This window comes from Pollicipes pollicipes, unplaced genomic scaffold, assembly GCF_011947565.3.
Source record: "Pollicipes pollicipes isolate AB1234 unplaced genomic scaffold, Ppol_2.1 Scaffold_5724;HRSCAF=6776_pilon_pilon_pilon, whole genome shotgun sequence".
NCBI lineage: Eukaryota > Metazoa > Arthropoda > Thecostraca > Pollicipedomorpha > Pollicipedidae > Pollicipes > Pollicipes pollicipes.
Genome location: NW_023596746.1, coordinates 55,549,056 through 55,564,906, shown reverse-complemented (window position 1 = coordinate 55,564,906; position 15,851 = coordinate 55,549,056). Strand labels below are relative to the sequence as shown.

General features: G+C 56.2%; 2 protein-coding genes across 2 annotated transcripts in view; both read left to right on the top strand.

The window, feature by feature from the left end:
• Window positions 1–11,784, top strand: part of LOC119103232 (uncharacterized) — a 12,478-nt gene extending 694 nt beyond the window's left edge. The window contains exons 2-10 of the mRNA XM_037226674.1: window positions 935–986; window positions 1,534–1,614; window positions 7,029–7,208; window positions 7,576–7,670; window positions 8,794–8,933; window positions 9,686–9,810; window positions 10,400–10,623; window positions 10,831–10,942; window positions 11,777–11,784. Coding sequence (XP_037082569.1) covers window positions 935–986; window positions 1,534–1,614; window positions 7,029–7,208; window positions 7,576–7,670; window positions 8,794–8,933; window positions 9,686–9,810; window positions 10,400–10,623; window positions 10,831–10,942; window positions 11,777–11,784 — 1,017 coding nt within the window. The remainder of the gene's footprint in view (window positions 1–934; window positions 987–1,533; window positions 1,615–7,028; window positions 7,209–7,575; window positions 7,671–8,793; window positions 8,934–9,685; window positions 9,811–10,399; window positions 10,624–10,830; window positions 10,943–11,776) is intronic.
• LOC119103231 (uncharacterized) overlaps window positions 10,985–15,851 on the top strand; it is an 8,827-nt gene continuing 3,960 nt past the window's right edge. The window contains exons 1-6 of the mRNA XM_037226672.1: window positions 10,985–11,111; window positions 11,777–11,950; window positions 12,495–12,721; window positions 13,043–13,222; window positions 14,721–14,820; window positions 15,421–15,652. Coding sequence (XP_037082567.1) covers window positions 11,896–11,950; window positions 12,495–12,721; window positions 13,043–13,222; window positions 14,721–14,820; window positions 15,421–15,652 — 794 coding nt within the window. The 5' untranslated portion in view covers window positions 10,985–11,111; window positions 11,777–11,895. The remainder of the gene's footprint in view (window positions 11,112–11,776; window positions 11,951–12,494; window positions 12,722–13,042; window positions 13,223–14,720; window positions 14,821–15,420; window positions 15,653–15,851) is intronic.

The window sequence follows — 15,851 nt, the reverse complement described above, 5'->3', positions numbered from 1 at the left end:
CTCTCTCTCCCTCTTTCTCTCTCTCTCTCTTTCTCTCTCTCTCTCTCGTTTATTTTGCCTTACAATCTTATCATTTTAAAGCTCTTTCATGTAAACACCTTTAATCTAGATACTCCGTCGAAGCAAAAGATCACTGGTGTCCATTTCCGGTCAGTGACCTCATTTGACCGCTAGAAGGTTGCGGTGACCAAAAACACAAGACATTGTCTTAACTGTTAACTCAATAAGCGCCAAGGATTACGTTAGGAGGCACGCGTCAGCTGTTTGCACCAGCTGCGATTAATGCCAGCTTGTTGGGGAAGCTGAAGAGCACTGCTCTAGGAGCCGAGCACTGACCGACACCTGCGCTATCGTGGCCGACACCCTTGCTGTCGGGAGGCGGCAGCGAGGTCGCGCCGCGCCCCGACCCATCGCACACTAACACACTCCGAGTGGGCCACAGGAGATAGGGCGGCGACCAGGGACTCCAATGCCGTGCAGTTTCAATTTATAGAGTTGCAAGCTGTAACCAATCACGTCAAACGCTGTGCTAATGTCATAGCAAGCACACCAGTGAAACCTTCGTTTTATCGGTGAAACCGCGATGATGCGGTCGGGGTCGGAGACCAGCGAAATTTTTGTGGAGAGGCGAGGACGGGCACCTCGCTGGGGGATTGAGCTTGGAAGGGCCCGATGAAGGACCTGCCTTGTTGATGACCGAGGGAAGCGATATTTTACATGTAGCCCAGGGACACTGACCCATGCATAGATAGTGCGTCATTTGGTGGTGCGGGTGACATGTGACATGCCACATGTGAATTCATGTCACACAGATCAAGCCTCCTGCGCGTGGGATTTACCCATTCGCCTAAAAAGACAGCATGATGTGACAGAGTGTGACTGAGGCACATTGCACAGGCCCGTCAGTCCTGCTCACGATGCGCGCACTTTTCAGGTGAACCTGGGCAAGGTTGAGCTCGAGAAACTGCTCAAGAAACGGCGTGAGGGTGAGCCTTGTTTCCCACTGTCGCGAGCCGCTGGTGGCCGCCGCCCTCGCGCATTGGTGACCTGCCTGCCCGCGCCGTGATTGCCATCTTACACAGTGTTTAACGCTAGCTGGCGAGCGTCCGCCACTCGGAGCCGGGGCGTTGATTGCCACGACGTCGAACTGTATTGCTGCTGTGTCACGCAGAGCCATGCGTCCGTGTGTTTCCATTTTTCGATGACGGTTTGCTATGAGCTGTTTTTGCCATCCTGATAAATGTTACCTCGCCTCATCTTGATTCAAGTGAGGTTTTTGCATAACCCAGTTTTGATGGGCATATTTTGAACTTAGATTTGATTTGCACATTCTACGGGTGGACCACAACTCTTGCGTCTCCTGACGTCTCTAAGTCATTTTTGCCAATATGTGCACGCAAGTCTTTGACCAAGCTGCTGGTCACCGATTTGCGAGTAGATGTACGCACCCTGTATCTCATCATAAGCATTTTTCTAGAGCAGAGTTTAAGCATTGACGCACTGCCCGCGTTTAACCCGCTTGCTCGGCCTCAGGAGCAGCCATCGGCAACGATGACGTCCATGCCGCCTTCCAGAACTACATATCGCGCCTGGAGCCCCTGGCGGCGTCTCTCCGTAAGTGTCCGAACTGCCCTCTGTGTCCCGCGTGTTCATTACCCCGAACGTGTCCGAACTGCCCTCTGTGTCCCGGCGCGCTGGTTCATTACTCCGAACGTGTCTCCGAACTGCCCTCTGTATACCGCGTGTTATTACTCCGAACGTGTCCGAAACTGCCCTCTTGTGTTCCCGCGTGTTCATTACGAACGTGTCCGAACTGCCCTCTGTGTCCCGCGTGTTCATTACTCCGAACGTGTCCGAACTGCCCTCTGTGTCCCGCGTGTTCATTACTCCGAACGTGTCCGAACTGCCATCTGTGTACCGCGTGTTCATTACTCCGAACGTGTCCGAACTGCCCTCTGTGTCCCGCGTGTTCATTACCCCGAACGTGTCCGAACTGCCCTCTGTGTACCGCGTGTTCATCACTCCGCAAGTGTCTGAGCTGCCATCTGTGTACCGCGTGTTCATCACTCCGAACGTGTCTGAACTGCGCCACGTGTCCCGCGAGCTCTGACGTTTGTGATCTGCGGTGTCCCGCTCTTACTGGCACGCGTCTAGAGGACATGCCGTTCTGCAAAAGGGTGTGCGAAATCTTTGAGATTAAGACAGAAAACGGGCTGGGGTGCCGGTAATGGGGGTGTAGTGGTTAACGCGTCTGCGTTAACCACTGCGCGTCTGGGAAACCAGAGGTGCGGGGTTCGATTCCCCGCGGTGCCCGCCCTTTCTGCCAGGGTGACAGGCAGGCGACGCCTTATATCCTCAGCAGCTGAGTGCAACGTAAAGCCCCAATGACACACATAAGACCGAAAACGAAAAATGAACCGAGCAGCAACCCCATGCGTGGAGAACATTGTATATCGTATTAAGACCTTAATCCGTCGTGCGCTTTGTTTAAGCTCTCGTCCGGTGCTGCGGTTTTGCATGTCATCCTTGGTTGCAGCACGTTCCCCATTTTAACCGTCGCGGCGACGCGCCGCGCGGGCAATAGTGTTTGGTAGCATCGCAGTCAATGGTAAAACACAACCATGCGTTTGATCTTTCTATACGGAGTTCTCATTTTAGTTCGCGGCCATTCGAACTTTACAAATCGCTGGCTTAAAGAGCCATGTCTCCTTGGTTCATGTTGAATCCCCTGAATTCACGACGCTCACGTTTAATGCACGTTCTGCCGGTTTGCTCATGGAGGACATGGCCCAGTCTCTCCGGCCTTCGACTTGGGTCGAGATTTTGTATCAGGCTGGTGCGCTCAGGCAGTGTTTGTCTGTCTTATCATGGCCCGTGTGGCACACCTTGCGATAGGACCGACCGCATGGGGACAGGCTAAAACGCACCAGGCGTGCAGCTAGATGCGGCCATGTGGCGTTTGTTCCCAAATAAAGTCGTCTTAAGGTACCATTCGATGGGCCTTTGTAGTAAATAATGCGTTCATGCAACGGGTTACCACGAAATGTACTGATATTGGTTGGTACTCGTGTAGAAATTGTGGTAGTCACCGAACTTCTATGCAGACGTCTATTTCTATCATTTTAATTCACTCACTGTCATGTTTATGGCTGTGGCTCTGAGCCTTGTTTGGGGTCATAGTTATGTTCTGCTAGCAAAATAGCTATGTTCTGACAAAACTTGCTATGGTTGTCCGCTTGTGGCAGCGCTGTTGCGTAAGCGCGTTGTCAGTCGGCGATCGCTTGACCTCGATGATCCGACCAGACCCCTCCCCGATCGCTCTGAGAGACTGCTCCTGAAGCGAACCGGCGCCATTAAACTGATCTGTAATGTTTAGTTTTCACTGACTATTGTTTAACCTCCAGCCGACTCGGCGCCCGATCAGCACGAAAAAATATATGTGAGGGACTAGACGGCCCACCATGCAATTTAGCCAATTTCCCGCTCACTTCCAAATCGTTTTACACCTAGCGCGCACGACGGACTCCAACTTCCTACCGCATCAGACCACTGACCTTAGACCTGTGCGTCCTATCAGCGTTCATCAAAGTGCGCCCTATCAGCGTTCAAATCCGTCACATCGTGGGCCAAAGTGGCTGAGTTGTGCCAGCAGTGGTGTGGAGGTTATTTAGTTAGCTCAGTTTGCCTCGGATAATGGTCATGCAGCTTGCACCAGACTGTTCCGGGCGTAGCAGTGATTCAGAATGAACCGTTAATGGGCTGGGATTTTAGCCAATCATTTACAGTTAAGTAAGTTGTCCTGAAAAGTCGACGAAAACCGAGAGTAAAATATCCCACACTGTTGTACGTAGGAAGCCCCCAGGTGCGTTTAGGAGGCTTCTAGACATGCTTACTCCCTCCCCACCCCTCTCGTAATAGGTTGGGGGCGCTGTCAGTGACAAAGCACATTGTATGACACGCTGTGACCGTTTTGATTTGATGCACTGCAAACTTTGGTTCAAGCGCCGTTATGCGTTCCAAGTTTCGCCCGTTTAGATTGGCCCACAGAAGCTAACGACCATACGTTGATGGCAGTCTTATTGCCAACATTGGTGTCGGGGTTGCCAAATACATGCTTCCAAATGTACGTGCTAAAGCAATGTAGATGATGCTTTCGGGACTTATTTTGCCTTGCACTGATCTAGATATCATTTGGTGCATTCGTGTTTCGTAGCATTAAGAAAAACGGCATGTGTTACAGCTTACCCCATGTTATCACGTTATGATACCGTAAGATACTTTGGCGGAAAATGCACGATTTGAGAGGTGTGGTCGCCCGAATGGCCAATACAACAGTTTCCGAAATCAACCACGTTTCCAGTTATTCCCCGTCACATCTGTGGAGTGGCCAGCCGAGAAGACCATTGTGGCATGTCGAGAACGCGTCGCAAGGAGACACTGTCTCTCGCCCTCGCCAGGCACTGTCCAGACACTGGGGGCGAGATCGTGGCTGGGCGACATTACCTGATAGCCCGCTGAATAGTGCCGTTAGATTAAACAGATGCAAGATTCATATGACCGAAATTTCACTTTGACCCGCTCAACAACTCGGGACTGGTGTGCAAATACGGCAGCTGGTCGCCCGCTCTCCTTGCGTGAATTAGCGCAGCAGCGTTAAGTCCGCGGTTGAGACTCGTGCCCGGCATGGTCCAGCTGGCTTGATCATGGTCCAGCTGTCTTGGGCATGGTTTTACTCCCCTGCCTTAATACTGTCTCCCACCACGGTCCGCCTCATGTTCGTAGCGCTGATTTCCACAGCTTGTGGGTTTGTCCCGGGACCGCCAATCATTCGCGTGCACTGTCTTCCAGTTTGTCACCCCTCGTTGGTCCGTCGCCCAACATCGCTGCCCCGTCCGTGGGCTTGCCCCCAAACATGGATATGTTCCCGTTCACGAGTCTGTCTTTCAACGTAGGTCTATTCCCTCCATGGTGTTGTGCCCTGGCATGGGTCTGATCCCTCGTTCGTGGTCTGAGCCCTTGCTTGAGGATCTCCATCCTACCCCGACGTGATCCTGTTCCGCCCTCCACCCCACACGTTTCCTTCAGGCGGCCAGAGGACGGTTTTTTAACCACGGGTCGGTTCCCTGGGTCGCCTCAGGTGTGGCAGGACGAGCGTCGGGCCGCGGTCTCTATCAGCGGGGTCGGCCAGTGCTGCGCCGGTAGATAACCTATCGCGTTGGCTTGCCACAGATAGCAGGCGCAGCGATAGTCCCCCTCGTGCACTGCTAGTGGCTCATGGTGCTCTTTCATCAGATATGATAGGATCATCATTACATGACCATTAATACTGAACTTTGCTTTCGTTCCCTTATATCACACTCCTCAGTCGTAAAAAATCACTGAGTCTGAGTCCGGAGGTTCTGTGGGTGCAAGCATCCAGTAACGGTGTATGTGGTGTCAATTTACCAAACCGCGGCGCTGCGGACGTCATGTCTTGACACCGGTTGCTGGACGTCAATGTCATTCCACAACGCAATGACAATGGCCGATATACTCCATGTCAAAGGCGGGCCGTTTTAGCTTGCTCACCGCATGCGTGATGCAGCATACGACAAGAGCGTGTGTCATATCAACACAACAACAAAAAAACAGCGCAAAAGGCGTGTGAGAAAATTTTACACTATTCTCCAAATGACTGAGAACGGCTTAACGGCCGCAAGTGAACCACTTCAAACAACTGTCACAGGCGTGAACAGTCTCGAGTGACCAGAGTTCTCAGAGCCAACGCACCATCTCCCAGTCCCAGGCTGTACCTGCCACGCGGCCGAACACCTTCGGTCCCTAACATCGGGTTTCGGTGGCCTTCATTTGATGCTCGTCGGACCCGTGGCACTCCGATAAGCGGGAGCGCTAGGGTGCCAGCCTGATAACACGGCAACTCTCAACTAGAAACGAGCGTTTTATCTTGATGGTGTTTGTTCTTCGTATCTCACGAGCCGGAGCCACCCAAACGTCGGAAAAGTCGTGCCAAAAGATAGAAATGCCTTCAGGCGAAACATTGGGAAGACTGTCACGGTTAGGCCCGTGGCAAGGCTGATGATGTCTTGAGTTCCGTGTAAAAACCCCGGCGCTGGGTTTTGCTTGCTTGATGGCGTCTGTTTTGCTCCGAAGGTGTGTTGCAGGTGGCTGTTTTATTAGCTGTTTTGTCGCAAGTGGGTATATTTTTGTATGATGCAACCAAGAGGTTCCCGGTAACTGTACATCTAATGTCAATCTCGAATGCTGTTTGAGATTACAGCTGGCGATATCATTGGGACGGAATTTTTCAGTGTAGCTGTCTAGGTTTTGACACGATCCCCGTCGTTACTGTATTTGAGGCAATCGCTGTTCACTCCCGAGAGTAGTGGTGATTATGGCGGTTCGGTAGATGCTGGTGTTCTATATCAATGAAAACTGAGAACACTTCCATCAACGGCTGTCACTGACGACAATATGGACACTGAGAATTCGCCTTTTTGTTTACCCCGGAGTGATCTCTGGTATATGTTACACCGGTACTAGTCTTGGTGTCTACAAAGTACCATCATTCCCGTTGATTCTTGGACTCTACAGTATCAACTAGTAACGGAAACTTACCGTCCTGCCTTACTAGCTCTGTCAGCAGGCGCTGGCCGCTCTGCTGTGTTCGCTGTCAGCAGGCACTAGCCGCTCTGCTGTGTTCATTGTCAGCAGGCGCTGGCCGCTCTGCTGTGTTCACTGTCAGCAGGCGCTGGCCGCTCTGCTGTGTTCATTGTCAGCAGGCACTGGCCGCTCTGCTGTGTTCGCTGTCAGCAGGTGCTGGCCGCTCTGCTGTGTTCGCTGTCAGCAGGTGCTGGCCGCTCTGCTGTGTTCGCTGTCAGCAGGCACTAACCGCTCTGCTGTGTTCACCATCTTCGGGCACTGGCCGCTGCTTTGTGTTAACTCAGTCGGCGAAAACCGACGGCCCCGCTTTATGAGCGGCTTCAGCGGTCCTGCCCGTCGGGCTTTGATCACCGCCCCCCCTCCCCCAGACCTGGGGTCGACGCAGCAGCTGTGGTGGTCGCCGTTCGTCACGCCCTCGGGCGACCCGCGGTCCCAGCTGGACGCCATGTGGTCCGCGGCCCAGCCGCTGCTCAGCGAGCTGGTCGCCCACCTGAAGTCACGGTCGGCCGCTGCCGGCGGCGACCGTAGTCTGGGTAGCCTGGTCCTCGGTAAGACATCGGCGCTCTGTTGACTGGTGTTCGATGTCCCCATGCGAGAACCGATGTTGCCTTGTCACACACTGCTTGGCAACGGCGTCAACGGCTTCCCGCCTCCAGTCCAAGTATCTGGGAAACGCGATATCACCGTGGTACGCCATGACTAAATGCATGATGTTGGAACACTTTTTAATGGATCTCGCGGCTTCGGTAAGGTTAATTCGATGACGTCATACGTCAATCGCCAATGGCACGCCCCGGCCTGCCTTCGTACGGGCAAGCCTGCGACCAGCCTTCATCCGGGCAAGCCTGCGTGCCCCGACGCGTCGGTGGCGTCCCCCGGCGCCGCCCCACTGATCGCGTCCCCTCGTCCCGCCAGAGTGTGCCGCCCAGGACAACTGTTCGTCGCTGGTGCAGCGCGCCCTGCCCTACCCGGACATCTCGGGCGCCCTCGCCGACCTGCTGAGGGAGAAGGTGGGTCGGTCGGCGACCCGGCGCGCTGCGAGCAGGGTCGCACCGGCGGGGTATCCGACACCCGCGTGTCTCGGAGGGCCGAGCCGGGCCGCACGGGCGGGGTAACCGACACCCGCGTGTCTAGGAGGGCCGAACCGGGCCGCATCGGCGGGGTATCCGACATCCGGGAGTCTCGGAGGGCCGAGCCGGGCCGCACCGGCGGGGTATCCGACATCCGCGTGTCTCGGAGGGCCGAGCAGGGTCGCACCGGCGGGGTATCCGACATCCGGGAGTCTCGGAGGGCCGAGCCGGGCCGCACCGGCGGAGTATCCGACACCCGGGAGTCTCGGAGGGCCGAGCCGGGCCGCACCGGCGGGGTATCCGGCACCCGCGTGTCTCGGAGGGCCGAGCCGGGCCGCACCGGCGGGGTATCCGACACCCGCGTGTCTAGGAGGGCCGAACCGGGCCGCATCGGCGGGGTGCCCGACATCCGGGAGTCTCGGAGGGCCGAGCCGGGCCGCACCGGCGGGGTATTCGACATCCGCGTGTCTAGGAGGGCCGAGCCGGGCCGCACCGGCGGGGTATCCGACACCCGCGTGTCTCGGAGGGCCGAGCCGGGCCGCACCGGCGGGGTATCCGACACCCGCGTGTCTCGGAGGGCCGAACCGGGCCGCACCGGCGGGGTATCCGACACCCGCGTGTCTCGGAGGGCCGAGCCGGGCCGCACCGGCGGGGTATTCGACATCCGGAAGTCTCGCAAGGACGGCCGGCTCAGCCGTCCGTGTTGCGTGAAGAGGCAGAGTAGGCATGTCGTGCGACAGAACAGGAGAACTTTCTGCGCTGTGCGAAGGGGCAGGACATGTGCCCTAGTGCTTCAAAGACAGGGGATGCATGGTCTTCACTGCCGGCGTGGGGATGCGCAGCGAGCGCGACTGCGCGCGTAGGTAAGGTCATCATACCGAGCACGGCTTGTCAAGTCTGACTGCGCCTACTACCCTCGCCCCGCGTCCGAAGTGTCAGCTCTCTCCTCCCGCCTGAACTCACGTGACTGCTCCCGGATAACCATGGTAGTTGCACCGCAGTGCCTCTGATCAAATATGGCAGATATTGTGTGACGTCACGGTGACACGTGACCCGCCTCCAGCGCATGAGCTCCGAGTCACTGGCCCGCCTGGCGAACGAGTTCATGCGGCTGCTGGAGCTGCCGGCCGCGCCGGTCGACCTGTGGCAGAAGTCCGAGTTCGGCGCCGCCGGCGAATGCGCCAGCTACGTCGACACCGAGAAGTGAGCGTCAGGGGTCGGCGGCCGGGCTGGGCCACGGCGCCAGGGGTGTGACGGGCAGATGTGCGCTGAGAGGCCTACGTGTTCGGCGCATCCCGCAACACCAGTACCGATCAGCTGATGGTTTTCGGCGTGATTGACTCATGCCACCGGGAAACGCTTTCAGCCCTGCCATGAACGTGTTACCTAAAGATGGTTGGATTGGGCTGCACATAACGCGTTCGGATGGTGAATGCTTTCATGCCATCATGACTGCTGCTGACTTCCGATCGAATGCATGGAGCTGCGAACTTCCTTGTTCTTGTTAAGAGACTTATTGATGTCTGCTGACTATCGACCACGCTTATCTTCCCCACTGGCCTGGTAATATCGTCTGACTTTAGACTGAGAGCCATATTCTCCTCTGCACAACGTTCCAATCGCTATTTATTACGACCTGACCTTGGTCTGATGTGTCATGTGCGGCTTATGCTGGTGTATCACTCGGCTTTAAGTCCCGCGCCACATCGCACAGATATGAGGCTCTGTTCTCGATAGATAGAACCTTGCGATGCAACGCAGTGTGAGATATCGTGTTTGCGGCAGCGAACTTCGATTTGCCCGCACCGCTCCATCATCAGCGTGCTCCCCCTGAGCGGGCGATTTCTGAGCCCTGGCTGAGTCCCGCAGCCAGCGGCCGCCTGGCGCGGTTCCCGTCGCTGTTTCTGCGCCGCCGCGCGCCGCCGCGTGCCGTGACGGGCGCCGCCTGCCGCCAGGGTCCGCCTGTGCGCCGGCAGTGACGTGGCCGGCCTGCGCGCCGCCCTGGCGTTGATGACCGAGTCCGAGTACCGGCGCGCCGTGGCTGTGCAGCCGCCGCCCTTCCGGACGCCCGCCTTCCCAGGTGGGTGCTCCGGTGGCCGGCCCAGCGAGGGACTGGCGGCCTCCCCCCCCCCCCCCCCGCCCCGCCCCACAGCAGTCAGGGCCCAGTGGTCACAAGTGGCAGGAGCGAAAACAGCTTTCTTAGCCGGATTTTGATACATGAGGTGCCGCAAGATGTCTTGGGAATTAAGTATTCCTATTGGTGTTGAGTTCTTACGCTGATGTGGCTTCCAAGCTGAGGCCAATCCCCACTGCTGCGGGTCTGGAGTCGAGTGTGGGGACTCGCAGAATTTAAGCAGATCCATTATGCAGGGTTCTGGAAGATTTGTACTTGTATGCACATCATGCATAAAATGGGTGTCGTAATTTTCTCGAATGATCATACAATGTCCGCTCATTTTTCACACTTTTGTCAGGATCCTCTCAGGAAAGCAATATTTTAAGATTCGCTTCTAAACGAAGTGCAGTTACCCTGAGCGTTATCAGTACAGGGTCTCTTAGGGTCTTAGATCTTCTTCTGGGGTCTGTGTCTCTGGCGGCATTGGGGCAGATCCGTTGTGCGCTGCCCGCTGTGGCTGCAGCGGACACTGAGCCGGTGCCCACGGCTGCAGGGTTCGAGCGGGCCCTGTCGAGCTGTGTGGAGCTGCTGTCGCTGCAGCCGTCCGTGGTGCAGCAACTGGTCTACGGGTACGGCAGCGGCTTGGCGTCCCTGCAGCCGGTCAGCCTGTACCTGGCGCGCGGCGCGCGGCCCTCCGGCCAGGCTGACCCCGTCTGCCAAGGCGACATCGGCTGCCAGCAGGCGGCCAACGCCCTGATGGAGGCCGCCATCACACAGGTACCGGCGGCGCTGTGGTCGTAACGCGGCCGAACCCTTCTGAGACGCTTGCACAGGGGCTACTGGCAAGTGGTTAGGCTGAATTTGTGGCAATTTTGTTACCATGGAAATATCAATCAAAAGACCTTTTTATATAAGACCATAGTTATCTTCCAGTCCGCACGTTTGCCATGCTGTGCGCGCCGGCTGACCTCGTCCTTGGGGCAGCTGCTGCCGATCGGTTACCACATGGCGTCGCTGCGCTGGCTGGAGGGGGCGCTGGCGTCGCCGACGGCCGGCTCGGATGCCGCCTGGCGTGCCCACCTGCGCGCCGCGCTCGGCGTGGACGTCGCGGTCGCGCCGGCCGACGTCGACGGCCGCTTCTACGACGCTGGCGCCCACATCGGCCGCCTGCTGGCCGCGTTCTCCGGCTTCCAGCTGCGCGCGGCCGCCTGCCCAACCAACGAGTGCCTGCCGCATGCCAGCGAGGCGGTCGGCGGCCTGCTGCGGTCAGTCGGGGTCCCGCCGGGGTCACAGCGTTGTCCGCACAGGGACTGCTGTTTGGGGAGGCCCCCGCCGGGCGGTCATGGAGGGAAGTCCCACAGCGGGGTGGGGAGGAGTGGGTTAGGGGGGGGTCACATGCAGGGTAGTGTTGAGGTCCATTCAGAGTGGTGGTGGAAGGGTGTCACATGCAGAGGAGTGTTGAGGTCCCTTCAGAGTGGTGGTGGAAGGGTGTCACATGCAGGTGAGTGTTAAGGTCCCTTCAGAGCGGTGGTGGAAGGGTGTTACATGCAGGGGAGTGTTGAGGTCCCTTCAGCGTGGTGGTGGAAGGGTGTCACATGCAGGGGAGTGTTGAGGTCCCTTCAGAATAGTGGTGGAAGGGTGTCACATGCAGGATGGTCTTGAAGGAAGATCCCCAGAGTGGCGGTGTAGGAACGTCCCCGGAGAGGGGTGTTGTAAAGTCACTTACTTCCATGGGGTTCCTGGAATATTTTCTTTATTCTGCACGACTGTGCTCCCAGCTCACAATTCTCATACTCGCAAGGTATCCTGCTTTCAATCAAAGCCGATTAACGTCAGACCGCAGCCACTGCGCGCGGCCGTGGTTGTTGCACTGCAGCCGAGGCGGCATCCCGCGCGGCCTGGCGTCACACCCCCGCCGGTCGCTCCGCAGTGGTGTGATGGCGGACGGCAGCAGCCTGCCCTGGAACGCCATGCTGAGCGAGAACCACCGGCAGCCCGGCACCGACGGCCGCCGGCCTGCTCAGCTTCTTCCAGCCGCTGCACCAGCTGATGGCCGACAGCGCGGCCCGCTCTTCACCGCTGCTCCCCACCATGGAGCTCGAGGGTGAGGCGCTGCTCCGGGCTGGGCTGAGGCAGGGGCGGGGCTCGCTGCCTCGTCGCCAAGCCACGCCTGCCACTGTGTGGGTGAGAGTGGCCGACTGTCGAGTCGTCAGTGACATTTATGGTCTCATTTGGGAAGCATAGCATACCGGACATACAACACAAATGTTCTAGGTGATCCCCAGCTTGACGTGCCGGGCCAAAGAAGACTTGTTCGTATCATCCTTGCGTGGTCACCGAGGCACACCGACAGTGGTTTCCTTTGGTGCATTGTGTTGTACAGCGTTGATTCGGGGGCTCTCTGCTGGTGCTGATATCGCAGTGCGTGGCTGCAGGTGTTAGTAACTCTCTTGGGGACGTAGCGGAACGAGTGACCTAAACAGGTGCGCCCGACGGCCCGCAGGAAGGCATCAGTGGCCTACTCAGGAGCGTCAGTTAAGCCACAGGTCTGCCTGTGCCGCCTAAGCCTACAGTTGTCCGTATCTGACGTGCTGAGGCCGCCCGCACCGCGTTTGCGGTTTTTACTCGGTGCCAATGCTGGCCCGCAGACGACCCGGCCAGCCCGCAGGACAACCGCGCCAGTCCGGCGCTGCAGGCGATCAGTGGCCTGCCCACCGCCGTGAACAGCTGCACCAAAATCCCAACCGATAAACAGACGGACGCCGAGAAGGTCGTCTGCCACTGGAACGACGCGTTCGCGGCCGTGGCGATGGACATGACCATGAGCGAGTGGGAGTTCGGGCTGAGCGCCAACGCCAGCAACGAGGCTGATCTGGTACGCAGGCCCGTAACACGGGGCCGTCAGCAGCGTCTGAGGAACGGAGCGTTCCCTGAAAATTAACGAACCGTGTCGGCGCTAACCGGTACCCTTTCCGATTTCGTGGGTATTTGTCGCCAGCAGAACACAGGTGCCTATAACGTGTGGTGAGCTGGCGGCTGGCAGGAGCCTGTGGTGGCGGCGAGCACGCCAAGGACGCTGTCGAGCCTGTTGTCTGTGGCGCACCATCATTGTGTAACCGGCCGGAGAGCTACATCAGCGCTCAGAGAATCCGTCTGACATCCGAAGCGTGCTGTAATGTTCGCCTCTATCGGGCAGACGGCGAGCACGCTGGCTTTCCTCGCGGCGAGGAACAACTCGCGCGGCGAGCTGCTGGCCATCAACATCACCGAATGGGTACCGGAGCAGCCGAGCGATGACGACAAAAGTCTGCAGGGCCAGATGTTCATCCTGTCCGAGCCAGACGCCGGGGCCGCTCAGGAGGACACCACACAGCAGGTGAGCACCCAATGCACAAGGTCAGCTGACATCGGGCTCATTCGTCGTCAGGGGAGACCGTTCACATTGCAGGATCTTGACGCGCGCTCGGGTGGCTCGAAGGTCCTGAAGGTTTTTCGGGGATAGCTTTCAAGAGGCGCGGCCAAGCCGCGTTAGATTCGCGTGGCTGTAGACAAAGGGCAGATCGCTTGGTATCCAAAATTTAGGTGCGACTAGCAAGGTTGTTGACCTACGGTTGGTCAAACTCAGGCCATGGATTCAGTTGAGATAATTTCTAGGGAATCGTTCAGTCTGATGCAACGGCGGAGTGTTTGTTAGACCAATAAATTCATCTCTGAGGTGGTCTATTAGACAGCACAACAATTGAATGGACAGATTGTATTGACCTAAGGTCAGGTATGAATGTTAGACCAAGGCCAAAGCCAACCTGTTGTATTACTTTAGGGCTTGCCGTAAAGGGTAGTTTCTGATGCTCATTTCCCATTTATTGATTACAGTAACCGCATTATGCATCTTCCATGGACATATTAAGGATCGGTATAAGCCACTTACCCAAAATGATCCAGGTCAGCATTTCGTTTTTCGGCACATACTGTTCAGCATCATCTTTGATGCTTGTTCAAATGCAAAACTCAAGGCAGTCTTGTATGATTTTGGCCATCATGACCTGCGGAAGAGCATCAGTGACCTTTCGGCCAGAATAGGTATCTAGGTTTTTGGGGCACTTTAGATACCAATGGAGTTTGTGTCGTTGACCTAATTTGACCCCAAGGTCATGACCTGGGAACCTCAAATGTTTGCATAAGTCACATACATACCTCTGAATTTGGTATTTCTAGCTTTCTTAGTTTCTGAGATCTTAGCGGTCAAATTGAGCCTAACCCAAGCGAAAGGTATTCAACGGCCACCCGGGTGCATGTTAACGCATTGCAAGACGAACGCATACTTGGGTTTTGAAATGAAATAACAATCTTGAGGATCACTCGGTGTAGTTCACAGCCCTGTTTTTCTTAAGACCTGAACCTCTCTAGTTCCTGAGCTAAACGCCCGCGAAGATGTGCCGACTGTTTCCAGATCACGCAAGCATGCATGACGCCATAATAACGTCATTGAAATCTTGTCATTCCATTGGCTGCGCGGCGATCAAGACAAACAAATATACAGTGATTGAGTCGTACATATCTGACATTCGTGAGCTCGATTTCAACACAAAACGGCCGTCAGTTGGCTCTCGATCAATGCTGTGCAACAAACGATGACGTAATCACACCATGGCGCATTGAGGAGCACGTTTACGAAACAGAGAAATTGTGTCGTCTAGAGTAGTCTCCTCCAGTTAAAAGTGTACCAAGGTTATAAGTGACCTTATTTCATCATATATTTCACCACATATCCAATATCTTCACACATGGAACGTTGCCTAAAAAGCGTACCTGCCCTGATGGAACTTGATCCCGGCTGGTTATGAGCTGTTTGTAAAACCTGCACGTGTTTCCAGCTCCTCAAGTCGACCACGGAACTTCTTAAGAAGTACGTTGAAACGTCTATTTGCCCATTTAAGGGATCTTGTAAGGAGGAAGACAAACTGACCATTTGGGGTGAGTGTAAATGAGTTTATGGGCTGGCCCTGAGTCAGCTTTTTAGTGACGACTATGTGCAGATTGTCCATTTATTTATTATTTGATGTATCATACCAAAGGAAGCGAATTTGTCGCCGGCAAGTAAGCCTACTATAGACATGACGCGCGATGTTGTAATCGAGTGCCCGCCCCACCCCCCGGCTTTCCGGCTGTTGGTCCTATGCACTATTGCTTACGTAGGGTTTCAGCAAATTGCAGTTCTTTCTCGATACATTCAGAAGGTCAGCATTGCCAGCGTTCTGCACAGCCTGTGGACGCTCCGAGGTGGCATAATAATCGCGCCGCTCGTCAGGCAGCGCGCTACTTCGGCTCGCCCTCTGCGCCAGGTTATCGTAGGGACACGCGGTGTCGCAAACAGGCGGCCGGCGCGTCCCGGGACGTTCCGCAGCATCGGCAGCTGCTTCTTAGCAGTGCGCCCCGTGCAATACAGGCTCCGCTGCTGGATAGGTGCAATAGAAGGCCGAGCTTGACGTGTACTCTGAGGGCGCGCTGCGAACCCCGCGCGACAGCCGTGCTGGCAGCGTGCGACCCGACTGACCAAACCCTGGCCGTGCGCAGACCTGCAGAAGAAAATGGCGGTCGTTGATACGGGCGAGAATGAGCTCAGCTACTACTGGAATGAGTACCGAAGGATGTCCAAGGATGATCTGGCAGACACGTTCACCGACTACGTGAAGCACGGCAGGGAGGCAGCCGAGGCGGCCGGTACGGTACTCACTGTTGACAGCTCTGTGCGTACAGACCGTAGCACTACTGCATGCTGCCGCCCTGCTTCAACCACCCGCTTGCGGCAGGCTTTAGGAGCAAATGCCATAAAAATGCCTGAATTCAAAGAAAATGATGTTACAGACCCCTCAATCTTCATGTTCCAGACCGTTTCAATCCAATAATTTGTGCCGAGATTAACTTTTCTTGAACCAGAAACACGTTCAAGCTAAAACAGCAACTTTGGTCTGCCCAGGTTCTCGAATGCTAGTGCAAAGTGTGAT